Source organism: Vipera ursinii, assembly GCF_947247035.1.
Source record: "Vipera ursinii genome assembly, chromosome: Z".
Lineage (NCBI taxonomy): Eukaryota > Metazoa > Chordata > Lepidosauria > Squamata > Viperidae > Vipera > Vipera ursinii.
The window spans coordinates 93,967,971-93,992,998 of NC_139517.1; the positions used below are offsets into that span (position 1 = coordinate 93,967,971).

Genomic DNA, 25,028 nt, shown 5'->3' on the forward strand with positions numbered 1-25,028 from the left:
ATATATGGATATAGCCTCAGAGTTACGTGGTACAATATGATAAACTGAAGGAACACTTTTGCCTCCCAGGCCTGTTTCCAGGACTCCCAATGCAACTATTTACCATGATTAGTGAATACTGGCTGTGGAGTGCTGAAGATGCATGAAAAACATTACAGCCATTAGTTCTCTAGGAAAATAATAATGCAGTACCATTTCTACTACTTCTTTGTGGGTTTTATTCACAGATATGCTGAAAGAAAATTGGGAACACAAATAGGTGGAGAGGAGACTCAAACTTTGCCAGCTTTCATGCCACTTCTGGGTTGAAATCAGAAATTTATGCTTCTAAACAAATGGGAAAGGCTAGTAGGCCAGTTGTTACTAAGGCTGCTACCATTCCAAAAGAGGATAACAACCCATGAGTATTTACCCTGACATGAGAATGAAACACAAGCTACCCTGATTCCCAATAGACCTCTGGGTGTGATTCAAATAGGGGTCATCACCTTCAAGTCCTACATGACAAGACGGTAAGGCATTTTGTGGGATCACCTTTTCCTAGCTGTCCTGCTCATCTGGCCAGAATAGAACAGAACAGAATAACAGAGTGGGAAGGGACCTTGGAGGTCCCATTTATATCCCACCCTTCTCCAAAGACTCAGGGCAGCTTACAATCTAAGAAGCACAAATCAATGTGCTTAGCAATAGCCCTCATTCTATGTATATGCCTGCTTATTAGGGCTTTCGGGGGCTCCCCAAGCAGCATTTTTACAAAGTCAGCTTATTGCCCCCAACAATCTGGGTCCTCATTTTTACCTACCTCAGAAGGATGGAAGGCTGAGTCAACCTTGAGCCTGGTGGGACTCGAACCTGCACTAATTGCAGGCAGCTGGTGTTACTTAAGGAGGCATTAGCCCACTGCTCCACCAAGGCTTCTAGTCCAACCCCCTCTTGAGCATGAACCCCTATACCATTTCAGACAAATTGTTGTCCAGTCTCTTTTAAAAATTTCCAGTGAAATTTACACAACTTTTGAAGGGAAGATTCCACCAGCTCTAACAGTACAGGGATGGAAATAGTATTGAAACATTTGAATCTCGGTATTGAAGAAGACTTTAGAGTAGCATGATAGCAAAATAAACAAATGGATCACTTAAGAAACAAACCCAGAGTTTTTACTCGAGACACAAATTACCAGATTCAAAATGTCCTGCTTTAGACACATTATGATATGGCCTAACTTTCTGGAGAGGTCTATTATGCTGTGGAAGGTGATAGGAAACAGTAACAAGGTAGGTGTACCAGTGGAAGTCCTGAAAAAGCCAGCTGAGGATAGATCCTCCTGGAAAAATCCATGGTTGCCAACAGTTGGTATCTAATTGTTGGCACTTAATCAGTTTGTGAAACCATGCCATCTAGTGGGATCCAGGGGACCAGTCTTCTCTGTCATGTCAGTATCTGTGAAACAGCATCCCTCCCTATTCCCTAATTCTGATAGCCTCACCCCTTTTTAGCTTTCTGTAGGGCCTCTAAAATCTGTTTCTTTCCTCAAGCATTTAGTTGTTAGTTGAGCCTGCTGTGTTAAGTTTGGCTAGTGTGTTTTTTTATTCATTCTCTCTCTCTCTCTTTCTTTCTTTTCCTTCTATCTATACCAATGACTGCATCTCTGGAAATCCTTTTGTTAAAATACTGAAGTTTACAGATGATACAATAGCCATGGGCCTGTTTTGAGACAGTGATGAGTCTGCACATAGTGCTGGAATCAGAACAATCTGGAGCTGAACATGCTTAAAACTGTAGAGATGAGAATGGATTTTAGGATCCCTTCTATTCTACGACCTCTTAATATATTCAACAGCATAGTATCAGCAGTAGACTCCTTCAAGTTTTGGGGTTCTAGAATTTCTCCTTAAAATGGACACATTAGAACCATCATTAAAAAGGCACCACAAAGAATATTCTTCCGTCTCAGCTCAGGATATTCAAACTGCTCAGGAGCTGTTGATACAGTTTTACAGAGGAATTATTTAGTGTGTCACTTGTACTTCTTTGCAAGTACAGCAACCAAATCGGACAGGTATAGACTCCAACAAATAGTTAAGACTGCAGAAAGAATAATTGCAACCAATCTACCTTCCCTAGGTGATCTATATGTTGCAAGAATCAGAAGGATGACTGAGAAAATCTCCACAGATCCTTTACCTCCTGGACATAAACTATTTCAGCCCTCTCCACTTTGGATGCCACCATAGGACATTGCATGCTAAACAACTAGACACAGTCAGCTTTTTTTCCTCTCGAGCTTCTGCAGAACACCTATTTCTCACAATACTGCCTAATGTTTATGTATGTTTAGCCATGTAGTATGGTTGTATTATTATTATCCTTATTATCTTCTTTACCACTTCCTTATTGGATGATGATGAGGAGGTTAATAATAATAATGATAGTGGTAGTGGTGGTGATTCTGTTGCTTTGTATGTACACTGAAAGCTTCTGCATCAGAAACAGATTCTTTGTATGTCTAATCATACTTGGCCAAATACTGTATTCTATTCTGTTTTTCCAGATGGGTTCTTAGAAGCCTCAGTTGGATTGTACTGTTTATGTAAATTTAATTATTATGATTTAATGTGTTTGCTAGTCTTAGCTACAGATATTTAAATTACAATTTTTGCTTTTGTGTTACATATACATATATATATATACATATACATATATATATATATATATATATATATATATATATATATATATATATATATATATATATATATGTAATTAGTAATTTTTTTTCATTTTTAAATTTGGGGTCACACTTTTACACTAAAAATTAAAAAAAGATTTTCAATTCACCAATGATTTTTTAAAAATAAATTATTTACCTTTTGCACGTAGTCAGTCATTGTACACACACCCACACATCAGTGGTGTAACAAAACATAATGGTCACCACCTGTAGTAAGCACTCAGCACGTGACCACACGACCAATCACAAGCCAAGCAGTGCCACAAACCATGCAATGCCATTGCAACCAACACAGATGAAGTACACATGCATCGAACTTGACACACAAACAGCCTGCATACACCATTTTAATGATTTTGCTGCCGACCTGCTATGCTCGACTGGGTGATTCAAGTCCACATGGATCAAACATCTTTTAAAGCGTGGAAAATCTGTCAAAAAAAGGTATTGGAACTCTATTCCAGTGCGTTCTATGGCAAAAAAAAAGCACTGGTTGAGGCTAAGTTCTTCTTTGATAGAAAACTTTAATCAAGAATATGTGAATGTTATCACTGTAAAAGGAACAGGAAGATTACAAAACTAACTTGAATCAAAATGAATACCACTGAATGTCAAGATAGACTAGGAGATGTATTTTAAATATAACTAATTTTTGTGTGATTCCTAAGTCAAGGGCAAACTGTGTTTAAGACTTCAGGAAACTCCAGGGGAAGAACAACATGAGACATAGTGGAGAAATATTCTTACAGAAATATATTTAGATAGTAGCTACATTATGGGTTGATATTCTTGTGCTTCTCAATAATTAGATCCACAGAAATAAAGCAGCTTTACTCTCAACTCATGAATGAGTATTGAACTGTAGCCTAAGGTGCACCCATAGATTTCAGTTCCAATAACAGGTCCATAGCACTTCATGGAAAGTTTTATCTCTCAATGAAATCTTGTGATAAACGTATATGGGGTTTCAGATATTTTCAATTCCAGTTTCCATCAGCTTCAATTTCCAAATCCCCAGAGATAATATTATGGCTTTAAGAATTAGATAATCCCAAAACAGTACCAAAGGGAAAAGACAAAATTTAATACTTGACTGCTCTCTAATGGCCATCTGGATTTCTGGAATTCATGTTTAATAGTCCTCTTGAAGAGCAGTAACTGGTTCCCACCCTACTTTCAATTTCCAGGACTGCTTCTTTTTGGCAATTTGTTTTTTTTTCCCATTATGTCATTCTTACTTACATTTCTTTTAAGCTTTCTGCTCTCTACAGACTTCCTCTAATTATCCCTTTAAAACTAATATATTTAATTTGCTTGAACAATCTGCATTTATATAATGTTAATAGAAAAACTACAAATGCTTTGGCAGTTCAACAAGTGCTATGTTATATGATACATGGCTTCAACAGAATTTTAAATGTAATTATTTAAAAGTTTTATTTTAAAATAAAGAGAAGAACTACAAAGATATTATTTACAATAATCTAGTACACATTTACGATCATATACTTTAGATATCAGTGAACAAACAGTTAAATTTAAGACCCATATCAGTATCACAGTTCATGTATTATACTGATAAAATATAAGTACCCCTTCCCCCAAACCTCCTAACAGCAATATCTTACCATGACAAGCCAACTACATTCTATGTGTCCCCATTTATCATTTTATGTTACACATCTTGTACAAATTTAGTATACTGTAAAAATTCAACTCTCTTTCTTACTGTTGTTCACATACTGGGTACAAAGAAAACTGATAGTCAAACTACTGAAAATTATAATCTTAGATAATATCCAATCACCCCTGTCAAATGATTTCATGTCTTTTAGAGGTGAGGTAAATCAGGAGATTTAGACATAATCTGTTCTTGGGCTGAAACAGAATCACTATTTATATAGGCAATATTGAAATTAATGGACAACCCTGAACTGATTTCCATTTATATCTTGAACAGATCCAAAAACTGGAGAGGAGTTGATAGATATAACTCCTAATTATTAAAAATGATTGACGTGATTATTTGAGGAGGTTTCTTCCAAACTAATATCAATATTAGAAACAAAAGCACAATTTCTTTATATTTCAAATAAAATGCACTGAAGCCAATAAATCAGTCTTTCAAAAAAGAAGGAATAGATCAATGAAAGAGTTTCTGAGAAATGAAATGCGTCATAAGAACAAATAAATCTTTCTTTAAATTAAAAATAACACCAACCCTTTGAGAGAAGAGTAACATGAATAATTCTACTGAAACACTACATGCTTAAGAGAATTCATATTCTGTTTAGTTATACAATTGACAACAAGGATTTCAAACTAGTTTCTTCAAAGAACACTAGAAAACAGTATGAGAAGCAGTTCTAGATCTATTTTCTTATCTCAAAGGCACATGCCCCCAATTAACATGGAGAGTAGACAGATCAGTGGAGAATTCAGCTTTTTAAAACCATAGGGTGAAAAATGTTCAGTCCCTGAAAACATTTCCAGGTCAAAGAAATGCACTAGGGTTTGCACGTGGATCTTTCTGATTCCGGTATCTGTAAGTGAGCCATACTCCTAAGATCTGAAGGAAGAAAAGAAAGACAGCATCTGCTAAAACTTCATAATATATTGCAATATCAGCTTTCAGCAGTCTATCACTTCATTTATAAACTTTCTCTATACCCAATGCTCCTGACTCATCATATGCTCATATACAAAGGAGTAATATTTATGGGTATTTATGAGTAAATAATATACCAATTTTCAACCTCAGAATAACCTACAAAATTGAACTTTTACTTTTCGGGAAACTTTGGATATCATTTTAGAATGAAATTATCTTTATTTTTAGTCATACTGTATATTTCTATGTGTACTTATCTCTATGAATTTTATTTCATCAATACAGGTAGTCCTTATTTAATGACTGTTCATTCAGTGACTGTTCAAAGTTACAACATTGCTAAACAAGGAAACTTATGCTAAGTCCTCAGTGTTGCAGCTACTGTAATGTTACCAGAGTCACATGATTGCAATTTGAGTTCTTCTTGGCAATCACTAAGCAATTATGAAAGCAGCAGCATCCTACAGTCACATGCTTTTTTTTAAAGAAAAGATTTTGCTTAAAAATTGATTCAGAAAAAGTGATTTCAATCTCATCGCTGTTCACTAAAGTTGCTTTCTTTTTTCTTTAGATTTCTGCATTAATCTGTAAACAGACCTTTATCCTTTTTTTTTTCAAAATAATTCGGAAATCTGAAAAAAGACATGTGATTTCATAGGAGGTGTTGTACTTGGATGAGGTCCAAAACTATCATTTTCAGAAATTTTAAAATGGACACGGACATTTATGTTATGGTCCCTGTTGCATGAAATCAGCTGTTGGGTATTATTCACATTTTTCATTTTTCTCCATCTATAATTACTCTGTTTTCTAGCTACATAAACTATGAAGGGAATCTTCAGCAGATTTGGAAAACCACTGAGCCATCCCTGTGTGATGCTGAAAAACGTATTACCCAGAACCAGACCTAGGTAGTAATTAAATAGAAGATCAATTTGTAGACTAGACTGTTATCTCCCAAAAGGTAGCAAAGGCAAATAACTTCTGTTCTGTGGCACTTCATGCTTCAAAAATGAATTTGGGAAGAGTTGTGGACTTCATGCTAACAACAAAACAGTACCCGTCTGCTACCAATAAAACAACCACAGCATTTTGTCAGACTTAAAAAAATATGATCAGGTTTTAAAAAGTCAGCTCATAAAAATGATTCTTCAGTTAGTGACTTCCCAAATTTGTGTGAAAATCATAAAAAAGAGACACAGCTACTTTAGGGCACTTTTCCCTGATTATTTTTCAATGTGCACAGAAAACAAAATGAACTGTTCGTATAATTGCCAGGAATAAGCTATAACTGACAATGTTACAATGCACGCAACCTGTAAATAATAAACAGTGAATTCAAAGACATTCACTCCTGCATAGGATTTTAACTTTACCTGACAGTGAAATAATATGTATATTATCATGCTAAGAAATAAAAATATTTTTACTTTTATAGAAGAGAACAGTGCTTCCCCATATCAACACATTTATAGAAAATAATTATATTGGCAAGTTCTCTGAATCACACATACTGTACATACATAAAGGTTTAGGCTGATTTTGCACTTACCTCTGTGAAACTAAAGAAGAGACCAATGCCTCCTACAAATCTCAAGACCATTCCAGAATATTCGTTAATTATAGGTGCACAGGATTTACAGGTCTGCGTTTCAAAACATTCCTGCAAACAGTCATTATTTCAATTCATTATTAGGATGTTATCTATAGCATGTATGATATTTAGAATATTTGTAGCCCCCCCCACCTACATAATATAACACTGGGCAGCTAACAATAATCAAACCAACATATTACAAATACTCTCTCCTCCCAAATAAAAGACCATCACAGACTAATCAATGACATAAAAAAATTCATACTAATTGCCCATAGTTTGGTTTCATGTTACATCCTGACTCATAATCTAGGATGGGCATGTCAAATTCACGACATCATGTGACATTGCGCAACATATTGCAACTTTTTCCCCATTGCTGGCAATGGGGTGAGCGTGGTTTCGGCGTGACAAACTGCCTAAGGGCCGGCAGTTTGACATACCTGATCTAGGAGAAGCGTCAAGAGAAAAGGGACTACTTAGATCTCAAGGGAGAGTCTGTTCTGTAAAGCAGGTGCCCCCCAAGTCCCTTGGGAGGGAATTGAGAACCAGTGCACCACCAGAATGGTGTAACATGGGCAAATCTCAGAGCATTTGGAATTATGAACATGATGTATTCTGGGCCAGTTGAAACTTTCAGATAGTCGCCAAGGGCAGTCCCATTAGCAATAATTGAATTAGGAGTGACTAAGACGTGAATAAGATTAGGGCAAGGCCTCCTAGTCAAGGAACAGGTGCAATTTTCAAATTGCATACCAGCATTGTCCAGGTGAGTGCTACCTCACTTTCCACACCTTATTGTCACAAGATAAGCCTATACATAATTGATAAGCATATACATCACTTGTCACCTATAAGATTTGCTTTTTGTCTTATTAGCATTTTGTCTTAACAACACTCTAGGTATCTCTTATGTTGTTTCATCTTTCACCACTCATGTATGAACTGGGGGCTCCATAAGATCCACAATTACAGAGTTCACATAGGTGGGATCCACTAATATCTCAGTTGAACTGAACACAGAAATTTAGGAATAACCTCAATCCTTCTGAAAACACACTGGGTTTCTAAACTGCCTGAGATAAGCCAACCTTCCCTGCAAAGTTCCTATTGGAACTCCAGGACCATGGCAAGGAATGAATTAACATTATTCAACCATATTGTCACTCTACCCAGATGAAAAGCATATCTACGGGTTGACTGTGCTGTCAAATGGATCAACAATAAGCTATACCAAGTCCAGAACTGCCATAATGCTCATGAGTTCTGCTTCTTGGACAGATCTTGAAATAAGATTTGGATGCAACTTTTCATATTAACCTTTTTTTTCTCCAAAAATTCTACCATAACTGTATCTATTGTAATTAAATGCAAGAAACGGATTATGGATTTCAAAGATAGAACATTACAGATCCAAGAGAGGCAGATAACCAAAGTAAATATATAGTAACAAAGTTCTTATAAAACAGAACATAAAAATAGTCAACTTACAGCAGAACAAGAAGTATTATCACTGACACTATGGAAGCCACAACAGTTTAGAGTCCGCTGAATATCCTGCCTTGCATTGCTTGTGTTGTTCCACGCAACCTCTAGAAGTTTGCTCTATAAATACAAGGAAATTTTTTAGTAGCCAAGAATTGCTCTTTGCTAGTAGTTTGATACAAACTTCTGCATAAAGACTCTCATTTGCTACTTATATAAGTTCACTCCCTTCATTTCAGGACATAACATATAAGCGATGCTTAAGCAGGGTACGCAGGATTGTCTAGAACACTACAGATCCTCTTCTTTCCTTGTTACCTTCTGAGAGGAAGCTCCATGGTATCCAAAGCTGAACATCCAGACTCAGTCACAGTTTTGTTCCATATGTGAACTCTCAAGCTTGTGAACTCTCTTTCTGCTATGTATTCAAGATGGACAGTGATTAATATTTATATGTAAGGATGTAGGTATATACACCTTTACATATATGTATGTATATAGCATGTCTTTATGTGTGTTATGTACGTGTACATTTTTTTGAGAGCAGGCAACAGAATTTCATTTTTAATGTGTGCCAACAGTAAAAAATGGCAATGTTATCTTATCTATATCTGAACCACCAATGCAAACAGAATAATTTTTCAGTAGTTTAATTATTCATTTCATTTCCTTATTTTGCTCATAGTTTTAAAGCTTTCTCTGCCTTGGATTTGTTTGGATAGTACCAGTTTATGTAGAAAATATCCTGTTTCTTGGTAATAATAATTTTGTATCTTAGATGCGTTCTTTAGTCTCCCTTTCTCCCAATTTTGCTTGCTCAGAAAAACATGCTTATGTTGCTGCTGATTCATTTCTTTTGCCATATCAGGGGTACATGAAGGGAAATGACTGTGTTTTGGTTTATGTCTGTACAGAGGCTTATTTTAAATCAGATTTCAAATTTGGCAACTTTAAGACGTATGGACTTCAGTTCCTATAATTCCTCAGCCAGCAAACTGGTTTAAACCCAGTCATAAACTATGAATGTGAAGAGACTTGGATTACCTTAAATGGGTGCATGTGTTAAAAAAATGCTATTCAAAAGACCGTGTAACCTGTAGATAAATTAAAGCTGTTTGCACTATCCATTTAACTGATATTTCTGGCACATTATGGTGAAAAACATCAGGCAACAGATGATTAGGTTTCTATATTTTGTAACTTATCCTTTTTCCTTTTGTTTTACTTTTGGCTAACTGGAACAGCCAAGGTTTCACAAAATGGATTAACAGTAGTAGTACTTAAATGTTGCAGTATTTATGAGGGAGGGGATCAATTCCATAGCCAACATTCTCATTTCTTCATTATTTTTTATCAGGAAAAAAACTATAAGAAGAATGGAGTTAACTCCAACTTGACCACCAGCCATGACTATCAACAAGCAGCTTTAGTGGATCCAACCCATGACATGTATCATGAATTTTTATAGCAGTATTGCTATACAACTTTTTTATTTCAGGCCTTCAGCCAGCAATTCTATTCTAGAATGTCTTGGGTTGTTACAAGTTCTGTAATTTATGTATAAAAGAGTCTTTAGAGTTTTTGATCTTTTTTTAGGATAAATCCTTCTTATCCTTGTTAGCTTTGAAATACTTGAACTAAATATCTTGAACTGGGAGTTGGAGTTAAGGTTGTTGGATAAACGTTCACAGCATAATTCTCTTAACCTAGTGAAATAGATCTGTCCTCTGTTTTTCCTTCAACTGAGGCTTAACTGCTCTGTTTTCTGCAGCTATTGGGAGATTATGTGCTACACTTTGTAACTGTTACTTTTTCTAATTAACAAACAAATGCTCTTTTGCGGGTCCACCTCAACTTTGCCTATGAATATCTTCTTCATGATCCTACTGATAAACATACAAACAACAACAACAATAGTCTCTCAGTATTTTGAGTTTTTTACACCCTAATTTTACAAATCAATAAATAAAACCCTGCTTGGAACTGCTTACATACTACTTTAATAATTTTTAGGTCCTTGGTTAGGGCTTGATTATTAAGTTTTCACAAATTTTATTGTAAATCTAATTGTAGATTATACACATAATAATAATACTTTTTAGATAAAGATATCATAGGAAATATTTTACCTGTTGTTCTTTATTCAATGCCAAACAAGCACAGGAGACTGAGAACTGTATAACAAACACTAGCAAGAGTATAATCATATACTGAAGACACTTAGTTAAGGTAATCAAAACTGCATTTGTAGAAATGATGCACATGTACTTGTTTGCCTGTTGATTCATTCATTCATGTCGATTGGTGGCCCCCAGGGGGAGATCCTTCTCTGTGGGCGCTCCGGAGCTGTGGAATCAGCTACCGGTAGAGCTCCGGATGGCGCCCGACCTTCGCTCCTTTCGTCGCGATCTCAAGACGTTTTTGTTTGTACAAGCTGGCCTAGCCTGATGGGGATCGGTGGGGTTGTTTTATCTTTGGTCTTTTAATTTTATCTCGGGGTTTTTTAGAATTGTACCTCTATTGTTTTTAATTAGGGCAATTGTTTAATCTCCTTTTAATGTTTGTATTTGCTATTTTATTCTGCCCTGTGAACTGCCCTGAGTCCTCAGGGAGAAGGGCGGTATATAAATGTTATTAAATTAAATTAAATTAAATTTTATTTGTTTGATATATGCTATCCAACTCAATCAATCGACTCCACGTGGCATGCCATATATACATGGATAAAATGCAGTGGTGGGATTCAGCCGGTTCGCACCACTTTGGCAGAAGCTATAATTAATTTTTTGTTGACTTCCGGTGGCTCCGCGGCGACGGAGACAGCCTTCCCGGGCTGCCCGCGGCTCAGCTGTGTTTTTTTCGCCCGAAACAGCGCCGATCAGCTGTTTGGGCGAATTTGAAGCCCCCTCCTCGGGAGAAGAGGAGGGGGTGAGGCCCCAGGTAGGGGTCGAGTTCTCCGGGGCCGCCTGAGCTTGGAGCTTGGGCGGCTGAAGGATTGAACTCCCCCGAAGCCTGGGTTGCTCCCAGCTGGCCAGCGTCTCTGCTCCGGATTTCTTGGATCAGAGCCAGGCGTCTGCGACCACCCCTGCCTGAAGAAAGGACTATGGATTAAAGGAGCAGGCAGAGCGGTACAAGAGGGAAAGGTGAAGAGGATTATTTTATTATACTCTCGAGCTTGATGGACTTTTTAAACTTTAAGTGAAAGTGCGTCACAATTGAAAAGTAAAAGATGGCGGCTAAACCTCCCCCTAAAACTCTTCGGAGTGGTGGATCTTCTCCGGTGCAACAATCATCATTACAGGCGTTGAACCCTCCTGATGTACTGACATCGAAGGATTTACGAGATGCTTTGGATAAACATGCCCAGGTACTTTTGGAATCAATTAATCAATCAATGGGTGATAAATTTGCACAGATGGAGGAGAAATTGGAGAAACTGGAGGAGAGAATGGAAGAGAGGATGGAACAGAAGTTCAGCATGATGAAGGTAGACATTTTGTCTTCAGTGTATAAAGTGGCGGAATGTGTGGAAGATTTAGATGAAAAACTGGATGATCTGACTCAAAAGAATGCAATATTAGAAGTTAAAGTACGGGAGAATGAAAATTTAAGAGACAAAATGGAAAGGGAGTTAAGCCTTGCTCAATATTACCAGATGCAGTTTGCTGTTAGAATCAGAGGTTTAAAAGAGAACATTAAGGAAGATTTAAAGCAGCTGGTTTCTGAGGCTTTCGAAGTGGTGTTGAATCAGCCAGCATCTGAAATAAGAGCAGCTATGGATAAAGTGTTCCGTGTTAACTCATGGATTGCCAGACAGAGAAAGTTGCCTAGAGATGTGGTGGTTTACTTTGCAAAAAGAGAAATTAGAGATGAAGTTATACAAGCTGCCTATGATGCTAAAGTTGTGATTGCTGATCAAGAAGTCTTGGTTTAAAAGAAATCCCTCCAAAGATTTTAAGGAGAAGGAAAGACTTCACATTTCTTGTTCAAGAGCTCAAGCAACGAGACATAAGGTTCAGATGGGAGATTCCAGACGGGCTGATGGTGATGTATGAAGGCAAAAGGTATCGGTTGATTACTGTGAAACAAGCGCGTGATTTCTACAATACTGTTTTAAAAGCAACCCCATTAACACTTCTGGAAGCTGCAAAGGGATCTGGAGAAGGAGAAGGAGAATATCAAGAGGAGGAAACAGAGGAAAATGGTGCTGGAGGAGATCAAGCTATAATTTCTTTGGATGATCCTAGAGAGCAAAGGGTAACGCGTGCTGCTTTAAAAAGAGCAAAGAAAATAAAAGAACAAGACCAGCAAAAGTCTTCAGAAGCTTCACAACGTACTCATAGCCAAGCAGTGGGAGGAGCACGGCCTAAAGAAGATAGTCCTATCAAAGCAGTGCTTCAAGAGCTTTGGGAGGATATGCATGGCAACTAAATTTTTGACTTGGAACGTTAATGGACTAAATTCACCACAGAAGAGAAAGAAAGTTTTTCAATATTTAAAACAATTCAAGATAGATGTTATATGTTTGCAAGAAACGCATATTAGGGCTATGGACCAAAGGTTTTTATTGAATTCAAGACTGGGCACACACTTTGCTGCCTCTGCAATGAATAAGAAAAATGGAGTGGTTGTTTATATTAAAAGTGCCATAACAGCGGATTTAATTGAAGCAGACAAGCATGGAAGATACGTATTGATAGACTTGTTGCTAGAAGGCAAAAAGACGCTTTTAGTTGGACTGTATGCCCCTAATCAACAACAACAACAGGTTGACTTTTTTAGTTTACTTCATACAAAGCTTACCCACTTGGATTATAAATCTTTTATTTTTATGGGGGACTGGAATGGTGTTTTGGATGTACAGATGGACAAGGCTGGAGCTTTTAAGCGCATTCCAAGTCATGCTAGATTGCCTAAATCTTTTTTTGAAATGAAGGATGACCTGGAACTGCAAGATATTTGGCGTGAGAGACACTTGCAGGAAAAGGATTATACTTTTTATTCTGATAGACATCAATCTTTTTCGAGGATTGATTTTATTTTGGTGACTAATGACTTTTTTTTGAGGACTAAAAAGGTGAAGATTTGTGCAAGAACTATCTCTGATCATAGTCCAGTTTGGTTAGAGATTGATAAGGAGAAAAGAGATAGGCGCTCGTGGCGTGTAAATGAGAATTTGTTTAGAAATCAGAGAAATGTGGAAGAATGCAAACAGCGGATGAAGGATTTTTTTGAAACTAATATGAACAAAGGTACCTCTATGGATATGGTGTGGGATGCTAGCAAGGCATATATGAGAGGGGTGTTGATATATATGAATAACAAACATAGACGTGTTGTGGAAGCTAGGAGGAAAGAATTGGAGAACGAAATAAAGGAAAAAGAAAAGGCTTTGATTTTGAACTCAGAGGATGTGAAGACTAAGGAGGCTATTAAATTGTTAAGAGGACAATTTGATAAATTAATGGCTGACCAAGTGGCAACCAATTTGCGGTTTGCCAGGCATAATACTTTTTGCAACGCTAATAAACCAGGTAGATGGTTAGCTTATAGATTGAGGAAAAAACAAAGGGCTTCTAATATAGACAAGATTGAGCATAAAGGAAGGGTTGTGTTTCAACAGGACCTTATCAAGGACGCTTTTGTGGATTTTTATTCTAAATTATATGCTAAGGAGAAAATTAATGAAAAAGACATTGATATATATTTGGAAAATGCTAGCATCCCGGTTCTTACGCAAGTACAAAAAGAAGGGATTAATCAACTGATCACAGAAGAAGAAATTTTTACAGCAATTAAGGAATTGAAGGTGGATAAAGCACCAGGTACGGATGGCTTGACTGCGGCCTATTACAAAAATTTACAATTAGAAATGATAAAACCGTTAAAGGAACTGTTCCAGACAATCCAGAGGGGGGAAAGGTGCCACCGTCTTGGAGAACAGCTTTTATTTCTTTGATTCCGAAGGAAGACCAAGATGCTACTCAAGTTAAAAATTATAGACCGATATCGCTTTTAAACACAGATTACAAGATATTTGCTAAGGTTTTGGCTAATAGACTGATGAGGGTTCTGCAACAGGTGATTCATGGGGATCAAACGGGGTTTATTAGTGGTAGGCAAATGAAAAATAATGTGAGGCATATAGTTGATGTGTTAGAGTTTTTGGAAAGGAACAACCAGATCTCTGCGGCGCTAATTTTTTTAGATGCTGAAAAAGCTTTTGATCAATTGAATTGGCAATTTTTGTTGAAAGTTTTAGACAAAATGGATTTTGGGGAAAACTTTTTGCAACCGATTAGGGCATTATATCAAAAACAAACTGCCCGAATTATAGTTAATAATAGCCTGACAGAGGCATGTAATATTGAGAAGGGCACAAGGCAAGGGTGTCCGTTATCGCCCTTGTTATTTGTGTTAACATTAGAGATATTATTGGTTAAAATACAGAATTCGGAAAAAATTAAGGGGATACAAATTAGAGATCAGGATTATAGATTGAGAGCATTCGCAGACGATCTGGTTGTTACAGTGACCCAGCCAGAGAACTCTGTTGTGGACCTGATGGAGATAATAACACAATATGGGAAGGTTTCTGGATTTAAGGTTAATGTACAAAAAACAAAAATTTTGGCCAAAAATATGACAACACCGCAAAAGGCCCTCTTAGAAGGATTAACTGGATTTGAGATTGTTAAAAGGGTTAAATATTTGGGGGTGATTTTGTCGCCCTCTAATACAAAGCTATATAAAAATAATTATGAAAAACTATGGGGGAAAATTCAAAAAGAATTGGAGAGTTGGGAAAAATTGCAATTGTCTTTGTTGGGACGGATTGCAGCAGTAAAAATGAATGTCCTGCCTAAATTTTTATTTTTATTTCAAATGATACCGATTCTTAAGAAAGATTCTAATTTGGAGGAATGGCAGCGAGGTATCAATAAATTTGTGTGGGCAGGGAAAAAACCACGAGTTAAACTTAAGATTATGCAGGATACTCGTGAGAGAGGTGGCCTTAAATTGCCTAATTTTAAATTATATTATGAAGCTGCTGCATTAGTAGGAATAAGTGACTGGATTAATTTGACGCAAGGGAGGTTATTAAATCTTGAGGGCCATGATTTGTTGTTTGGCTGGCATGCATATTTGTTGTATGATAAGAAGGTAGACAACGTGTTTAGGGTGCATATTTTAAGGCATGCATTGCTGAGAGTTTGGAAGAAATATAGACATAAGTTAAGTTGCAAGATACCATTGTGGGCAATTCCAAAACACGCAATAGAAAATATACATGCTGGCTTCAAACATGATGTGACTACGTACAAGGAGATTCTCAGTTTGGAAAGAAATGTTTGGTGTTTGAAATCATATAGCCTCTTGCGAGAAGAGAAGGTTGTTCAAAATTGGTTTCAATATACTCAGTTACGGGCCAGGTGGAAAGAAGACCAGAAAAATGGATTTACAATGACTGATGAAAATTTGATAAAGCAAATTAGAAATCAGGGACCAGCACATATTAAACGGATATATCTTGCATTGATAGAGATTAACTCAGAAACAGAGCTTGTTAAGGATTGTATGATAAAATGGGCCCAAAACATCCAGGAAGTTATCACAATGGACACGTGGGAAAAGATTTGGGTGAGGAACGTAAAATTTACTCAAGCTCAAAATCTAAGAGAGAACTTCTACAAAATGTTTTATAGATGGCATTTAGATCCTAAAAAGCTTGCAAGTATGTATCTGAATTATCAGCCTAAATGTTGGAGGTGTGGTGATGAAGATGCAACATATTTTCACATATGGTGGACATGTAAGAAGGTTAAGGCTTTTTGGATAAAAGTCTGGTGGAATATGCAGAAGATTTTTAAACAGAGGATAAAGTTTTGTCCGCAACTTTTTTTGTTGGGAATAATTGCAGACGCTACAGTTGTGGACACCAAGTTGATGTTGAACTTAATTACGGCGGCAAGACTTTTGATAGGCCAATATTGGAAGAAAGAGGAACTGCCGACCATAGAAGAGTGGACTTTAAAGGTTTCCGACCTGGCAGAGATGGCGAAGATTTCGGCCTATTTGAAAGATCATTCGCAAGAACGCTATATTATGGAATGGACAAAATGGATTGAGTTTATCCAGAACAAGTATAGGGTTAAGAAGTTTTATGTAGCATTTGAATAAGTCTTCTTTCGTGTTTTTTTTCCTTATCTTAGTTTTTTTATATACATATTCAATATTATTAAGGCTTGTTTTATCCTATATAAGCTAGAGAGTGATGGATTTTAGAGTTTATAGTTGTTAGTATATGATTGTTTATGATTGCTTTTTATATATATACCTTGTATTTAGCTCTGGGAAGTCGGGGGGGAGGGGGGGAGGTAGGGGGGGAGGAGGGAGGGGGAAGGGGGGATGCTTAAAGGAAAATTGTATTTTAAAACTTTTCAATAAAAAAAAAATTAATTTTTTGTTGCCCAGGCCCAGAATGGACTTCTGGAAGCAGCATCCACACAGAGCACTGGTTGTTCACATATTTGAATCCCACCGATAAAATGTATATACAAATTTAAAAGATTAAGCTCTTTTGGTCTGATTCAAAGAAAGCTCATTTAGATGGGAAGAGACATTTTGGATTATGATTATGCCAAAATTTCCACCTGTTCCATTAACTAATTCAGGGATATTGGTTGTCATGTCAGCTACAGGCCACCCCACAGCATTCTATTTGCGGTCTCCAAAACATTCTAGCTTTTTCAGTTGCCATTTTTCAACCTGACTGGACCTTCTTGAATCATTAGCTCCTTCTTTATCTTACACCCCTTGCACAATTCTAATTAGATTATTTTCTAATGTAACAATTGAAATTCCTTTGAGATGGAAATAAGATAGATAAGATGTGTATCTAGATTATTAGGTATTGGAGAGAACTGCGATAAAGGGAAGTGCGGTCACTTAGAAATATGAAAATGAGAAACTGCAAATGTTTAACTTTAATATCAACGTAAAATCAAAGCTTGGAAAATTTATAAGGTGATTGATGCTTTAAAGATGGAATGTTAAAATAAGTAAAATATATAAAAGTATTGACAAATGTAAGAAAACCACTAAATAACTGATAAGATAAAATAAGAAGAATGTTAATTTAGATAAGAGACAATATGTATTAAAGGAAAAAAGAGAGGAAATATTGGCTACAACAAATTGGAGATTAATAATAATAATAATAATAATAATAATAATAAGAATAAGAAGAAGAAGAAGAAGAAGAAGAAGAAGAAGAAGAAGAAGAAGAAGAAGAAGAAGAAGAAGAAGAAGAAGAAGAAGAAGAAGAAGAAGAAGAAGAAGAAGAAGAAGTAGTTGGAAGTCCAGCCCCCTGCTCAGGCAGGAAACCCTATACCATTTCAGGCAAATTTCATACAAATAACATATATTTGTATGAAATAGAACTATTGTAACCCAGACACCATGTTGCTTTTCAAAGATACAATTGTAATATTGGAAAATCAATAAAAAAAATTTTTAAAAAAATCCTGAATTTGCACGTAAAACAAAAGTGAGAGACGTTATACTCACACATAATAAGAAGAGATGTTGTTAGAATTTGCTGAAATGTGAAGCAATTTACCTGCTGTGTAATAAACATCTGGCACCTTTCGTTCAAGCTTTCTTTTTTGAACTGGTATGGTAAAGGTGAAAGTTTTTCTCTGTCAGTCATGACCAACTCTAGGGCATGATGCTCATCTTCATTTGTTGGCTGACAGAGCCAACGTTGTCCAAAGACAATTTTTATGGTCATGTGGCCAGCATAGCTTTACACCAAAGGTGCATAGAATGCTGTGACTTTCTCACCTTCCCAATGAAACTACTTGCATGCTTTCGAACTGCTAGTTGAGCAGGATCTAGGGCAAGTAACGGGAGCTCACTACATTGCGTGGAGCTCAATGTGGGAGCCAAGCTCAGTGTCTTTAACCACTGAATCACTGCACCCCTTTCTGAACATAATGTAGTTTAATTTGAATAAAAGATTCTTCAGTCAAATAATAACATAAGTTACATGAATATTTACACAATGAGATATTTCTTCTTTTCCTTACAGGTAATCCTCACTTTACAAACATTTTTAATGATGGTACAAAATTACAATAACCTTGGAAAAAGTGATTTACAACAGTTCTCGTAGTTATGACTGTTGTACACAAACACACCCACAGTCACATGATGGTAATTGGGGGACTTGGCAACTGGCTCACATTTATGCCTGGCTGCTGTTTCCTGAGGTCATATAATTGCCATCTGCAATCTTTCCAACCAGTTTCCAACAAAATTGTCAATTGGAGTTGCTTTATCCAACTAACTTTGGATTACTATGGTCCAAATTATAGTCATAGGTCAAGTACTATCTGTAACTTAAAGAGTCATAGACAAGTTAGGTATTTAAGAAGTAAAAAGGCCATAGGTCCACATGATCTTTCTTATGCTGGAATTTTAAAGCATCTAGATATGCTTTAAAAGCTATTGTTTGACTCCAAGGGATGTATTAAAAAAAACAATTGTGCGACATAATAAGTCAATAATGTTATAGTGAGCAGTGAGCACTTTTTCCATTTTTATCTTAAAAAAAGATTTAGTGTCTAAGACTATCTGAAGTCAATGATTTTTTTCCTTTAAACTGAGCAGTATTTTATTTATTTATGTATTAGCCATTCAACTCCAGTGGACTCTTATTCATTGGCTGTCAAATTAGTTTAATCTCTGGAATCTCTGGAGAACTGCATCCACTTGAAAGAAACCATTTATACCACTAGAGAAAGCTGTTACTATCTAATTTTTAGTGTCATAACAAGGACAGAGGTTGAGTTATTAAAAAATATAACACTTATTTTCCTGTACTTTAGATAATTTCACCAAAATGCTGCCCTCCATTTAATGAACCTGCCATGAAGTACAAGAAACCATGAAGACGTCATTTAAAGGAGTTTCAGAGAAACTCAGAGATGTGTTAAGATTACTTTCAAGTCAAAGGATACAAAGAAAAGCAGGACCTGGTGGTGTTTGATGGCCCCAATCAGTCCCACCAGAGCAATCAGGAAAAGAAAGATTCCTACTGCCACTGCAACTCCAACAACTCGGAAACTGGAGATCAGGCCAAAGCCAATGCCCCAAGCTGCAATTCCAATCAGCAACAGACTGACCAACTGGTAAGAAAGACAAAAAGAAAAGTTTTGGTCACATGTTAGAATAGTGTAGTGTTCCTTCTCTAGCCAAGTGAAAGATCAACATTTCCAAATCGGTGCAATAGTTTTGGTCCAAAAATTCCCACAAACAACTTCTCCTGGGTATAAAATTCACAGTAACTTAAAGAGTTTGTGATCTTAAAAATCTAGTGCTTGAGGTGCTACTTTAACTCTCCAAATGCCTAGTGCAGTTTTAAAGTTATGCAAAGTTCCTTTTAGGAACCAAAGACAATCATAAAGGAAATCAGCAGATGCCAGTGGGAAGTCGTCATTCATTAATTTAAAATGCTACTTTTGTACATTATGTACAAAGTGTACAATTGTATATTGTGCATTTTAAAACACATTGTAATATATTGCAGTTCATGTTCACAAGTTTGATGAATTTATAGCTTTTTTAAAAAAATCACAAGAAAAAAAATCAAAGGAAAAATCAACCTCATATGTTGTTTTCCACATTTCCATAACGATATGGAAGTGGTTTGTCATTATTTTCTTCCAGAATATTTTTAATTCCCTGTCTAGCTTACAGTTTGCAGTTTTCTGGCAATCTCCTATGTGCTCATCTGGTTTGACCTGATTAGTTGCTTTTTTTTCTTAAGATCATCCAAGGTCATCTAGTTGACAATTTTGAAATAATCTTTGTATCAGCAACTCATAATCAGCCTTTGAAAACATGCAAAAAAAAACATGTATCCTTATTTAATAAAAAATATTCTGACACCTATGAACATAAACAATGCCTTAATCCACAATGCTAAAGCCACACTGGAAATTAAATGGCAATTCAGCTTCACAAAGAACTTCAGAAATCTTATACTCTTTAGGTAGATGGCAGGTAGTAAATATATACCACTTGTGATAGAAGATGATAAAGGAACCTGTGTCCTTTGTATGATGTCCCGTTAAAATTTTTAATTGGAATACAGGTAATCCTGGTTTAGTGACTGCCTCATGTAGCAACTATTTACAATTACAACAATCATACCAAAGTAACTTAAATTTAATTTAAACATAATTTTTCAGATCTATGACCTTCTCAGGTTTATAAAACAAAGGAACATTAAAATATGATCATAAGCACAATTGTGATTTCATTTAACTTGATCTTAACTACCATGTTACTGGTCCCAACTGTAGTTACTAAACCAGGACTACCTACTGTATAAGGTTTTTACTTTTGCCCAGCCTTTAATCAAAATTAAGTTTAAAGTCTGCATAGCACTTTTCCTCCCCGGCACTTAGCATATTTCAAAAAGGAGAGTTTTGACACAAAGAAATATTTGACAAGTCATGTTTTAAATGGAGGAAATCACTGTTTAAATGCAGGAAGCCCCCACCTTTCCTGTTTCGATAAAAAAGAAAAGAACAGATATCAACGCACTGAAAAACTGAGCTACAATCGAGTGCCATTCAGAAAATACCAGAAGTAAAAACAAAAATAGTTGTTGGCCATACTGTCTGAGAATTCGGAAAGTTGCAATCCTAATACATGCGGAGACTATCAGGTTGGGCAACTTTTTGACCTCTAGGGCATCACGTGACGCATAGCTTCCATTTTTATTTTTCCACTGTAGTTTTATTAGTCTAAATTAGTGTATGGCTCAAACTGATCAGGAAGTCTTTGATAAAATGTAAAAAGCAAGAAAGCAATTCAGTAACAGTTTACAAGTAGCTATCTGCAGTAAAAACTCAAGCACAAGATGTCAGTAACAAATATTTATTTTAAAAGTTGACGTGCCGGGCCATTACAAAGAATGAGATAACACTGCCATTCCGTGCTGCAGTTATAATAAAAGGTAAGGTATACATTATTCAAATTAAAAAACCCATATTCAAACTCTGGAATTTTATCCAATATAAATGTTTAGTTTCAACATTTTCAAGGCCCAGTAATTGTTTGCAGGCCTCAATAACCTTCATAGCTGTAATCCCTTGTCGACTTGCCAGCTTAATCTTGTTTCCCAGGTTCTATGGTTTCTTAATGTAAGGACAAAAGGGCCTATCTTGAAACTAACCTGGAACATAGGCTTTGAGTAATTAAATCATTAAATCCTCAACTAAACGGAAGAAACACATACATACACATACATTATTCATCATCCATGATGCTTCACACATGATGTGGCAAGATACACAATTTTCCATTACTTCCTTATCTGGGACCTGAATTACAGTTTCTCATCTATGTGCTGATGTCAGAGGTTGGAAATGCTTTCCAGTTTACTGCAGAAATATATGACTCTTTTTATTTGTTAAAGCTTAATAATTTAATACAAAGTTAAAGTATAGTAACAACATTGAAAATGCTTGAAAATTAGAATTCTAATTTTTTAACGTTAATTTAAGACGAAAAACAATAGCAAAATAAGATTGCAATAGCGGTTTTATGGGATAGTCTGTAGCTCAAAAGTTCTTCTGGATCTAATGGAAAGAGAACTGGGGAAAAAATTGGAACTCTCATTTTATATATTGTGAGAGCAGCAAGATTGCTCTATGCACAAAAATGGAAGGATGCCTCAATTCCTACCATGGATGAATGGTTACAAAAGCTGATGGAATTAGCAGAAATGGCCAAATTGACTGTGCTTTTGTTTCTACTTGTAAACTGCATCTGGACTTTGTGCTTGAGTTGGAAAAAAATATTATGATTTTGGGTTTTACCGATTGGACTGATTTGCTGATACAGAAATGGCTAGCATACTACTATAGAAATGTAAAAAGTTGAGATTTGATTTTAATGTTTGATTTTACAGCAACAGAGAAAGTCGGAAGTCAATGCCTTTTGTTTCTTTCCCTCCCCTTCTTCATACCTTTTTTGTTTTCCCTTTTTCTACTGTTGTCCCCTACTATTTGCTTTTGTATTTTCACATTTTATGTTATAAATGAATAAAACTAATAAAAAAGGGGGGAGTCATGGATTAAGTAATTTTATGTAGAGTCCTGTTCCATTATCAGACCTCTCCAATGTCAAACCAACTTAACTGCAGCTTTACTGAAGTGGCCATCCTTGGAAAAGGGCTGAACAGGATGTCCTGACATCAGAATTTACTGATCTGAAAAAGTTCACATGCCTCCAGCATAGATTATGAATGTTGCTAGAACAGATCTATCTAGAAGTTTACCTTAATCTATAAACTGGCTTTCTATGATATTCATGCAGCTTCTTCAAAGAAAAACTACAGATATAGCAAGGCAAAGTAGTAGAAGCAGTAAATGAAGTAGGCAAAGTAATTATTAATGTTTAGATATGTATTGGTTCATAATGCACTAAATTAAAATGTGGGGCACAGATTCATCTATTTTCAGACACTAACGTAGAGGTATGCATGCTCACGGTAACGTGTGGCCTGACAATAGTGTATGGAAACTCTGTGTATAATTTTTCCCCATATAATAGTAGTTAAAATTAACGATAGTTAATATGATTCCTTATGTGTTTAAGAATTGGGTAACAATGTTTAAAGAAATTTGAGGCATACCCAAGGTTTTGGCTGTAATTGCTCAGGGCTTAACATGTGATTTATTTAGCAAAGTACTTAAGCAAATCTTTACGAAGCACGTTGTGTGAATTTTCTAATATAAATTGTTATATAAATATAAACTATTAAAAAGTGAAAAAGTAGTTCCTCTACCCCTGCTTAAAAAGATGTGTAAGAAGTTTTTGAGTAGTTTAAATCCACAAAAGAAAAGAGTATTATCCTGTAAGAAAATATAGTTAGAAAGCCTAAATTGCTCTGAATATTGTGGGATTCCAGCTTCAATTAGTCTCAGGCTTTAACCAGGAAAATGGGAGTTGTAATCTCGTGTCATGGTAAGAGTGGCTTGATAGTGACATGGATGGAGAATAAATGTAATAATAAACAAGCAAATAAAACAAATAATATCCTCTCTAGGGAGAAGAGAGGAGTCAAAGAAGTCAAGATGGCAGCCACAACTATGCAACTAGGCAATCTTGGTTATTTGACCTCCTGTTTCAGCAAGCATGAGACGTGAGACCTTGTGACTCCCTACTCAGCGATAAGAGTTTATTTCCAAGTGCAAATGCACAGATAGAAGTCGGAGTCTTGTAGAGTTATAGAAGCTAGAATAATACAGCATAAGATTTTATGGATTATTACTCCACAATTTAAATCAATGTCATCTAGCACTGGGATGGGCATGCAGAGGCTTTGATGTAAAATAAAAACCAAAAGGCTCAAACTTTTTAAAAATGAAAACTAATAATTATTTCAGCTAATTATTCTCAATTGTCTAACTTTGCTGTTCTACCAGCAATGCTCCGCCTCTATGTCTAACTAATATCGAACAGGAAGACGTTCCACAGGTGAAGATTTCCCCACCGTTGGATTTCTCTGTCAGGCGAGGAAGAAGGCTAAATGACCGCCCTATGTGCAGTTGCTCGACACAAACAATCCTGCTGAACGAAGTGATATGCCACCTCAAAGTACACATCGGTGGAGCTCCCAGAGCGTAATCTCGGGTTTAACAGAACCGCCCGGTTGCCTAGGCGCCGCAGAAAGCCTGCAGAAAAGGGGCTTCCAGCAGATTCGAGTTCCCGCAGTCCCTTGCGGAGGTTCTTTAGCACCGCGGCAGGTGCATCGCGTTTTAGCGAAAGAGACTCGCTCCGGGACATCTGGCGGTCACGACTGCGTCTCACCCTCCGCGGACTATGGGGCTCGCACAGGCCTACTGTGGTTCTTTTTCGCTCAGCAGTAAGAAAAGACCAGTCACTTCGGGGGGGGAGGGGAGATCTCCCCCCCCCCGCCCACCCATCCCTCGCTGCAGGAGGCTCCCATTCAGTCGCCACCTGGCTCGAGAATGCGGGCGGCGGCTGGACTTACCGTGTAAAGTAGGTTGAGAGCGCAGAGCCAATTCTTGGAGCAAGAGAAGCCGCCGCAAACCATCGCGCCCTGCGGTTGTGGTCGCTGCTGCAGGGTCCCCTGATCTGGCTAACTCCCCTCGTCTTTCAAGGGAGGAAAACAGACCTTTGCTTCCCCTGCCCGAAGAAGAAAAGGGCAGGTAGAACCAGGATGACCACGACAGCAGTACAGGAACAGCAGTCACAAAACCCAGCTTTACCAGCCAGCTGCCAGCGCCCGCTCGGAAACCTCCGGGGGGGTGGGGGGTGGACCGCAGGCAGCCAAAGGCCCTCATTGGCTGATCTTCGGAGACAAAGGTAAAAATATGCAAATACATCCGGCCCGGCGACCTGGTTTTGAACGAAGTCGTGGAAGAGTGTGAGGCGAGTTGCACTTTCCCGTTGTCTGTTTACACTGCTATTTTATTTAAGCTTTTAGAGCAAGGTTGCTGCTTCTTGGGGAGACATTGGTCATTCGGAAAACATAATTCTCACTGAAGCAGTTCCGTGCA

The 25,028-nt window shown here is 36.9% G+C and overlaps 1 protein-coding gene across 1 annotated transcript; it reads right to left on the reverse strand.

The window, feature by feature from the left end:
• Window positions 1-3,250: 3,250 nt before the first annotated feature.
• TSPAN13 (tetraspanin 13) lies at window positions 3,251-24,763 on the reverse strand. The gene is made up of 6 exons (XM_083376952.1): window positions 24,500-24,763; window positions 19,449-19,616; window positions 10,554-10,634; window positions 8,431-8,544; window positions 6,895-7,005; window positions 3,251-5,300 (listed from the first exon to the last, which is right to left on the reverse strand). The coding sequence occupies exons 1-6, from the start codon at window positions 24,560-24,562 to the stop codon at window positions 5,226-5,228; spliced, it is 612 nt and encodes a 203-aa protein (XP_083233078.1). The 5' UTR covers window positions 24,563-24,763; the 3' UTR covers window positions 3,251-5,225.
• Between the last annotated feature and the right edge of the window lie 265 nt (window positions 24,764-25,028).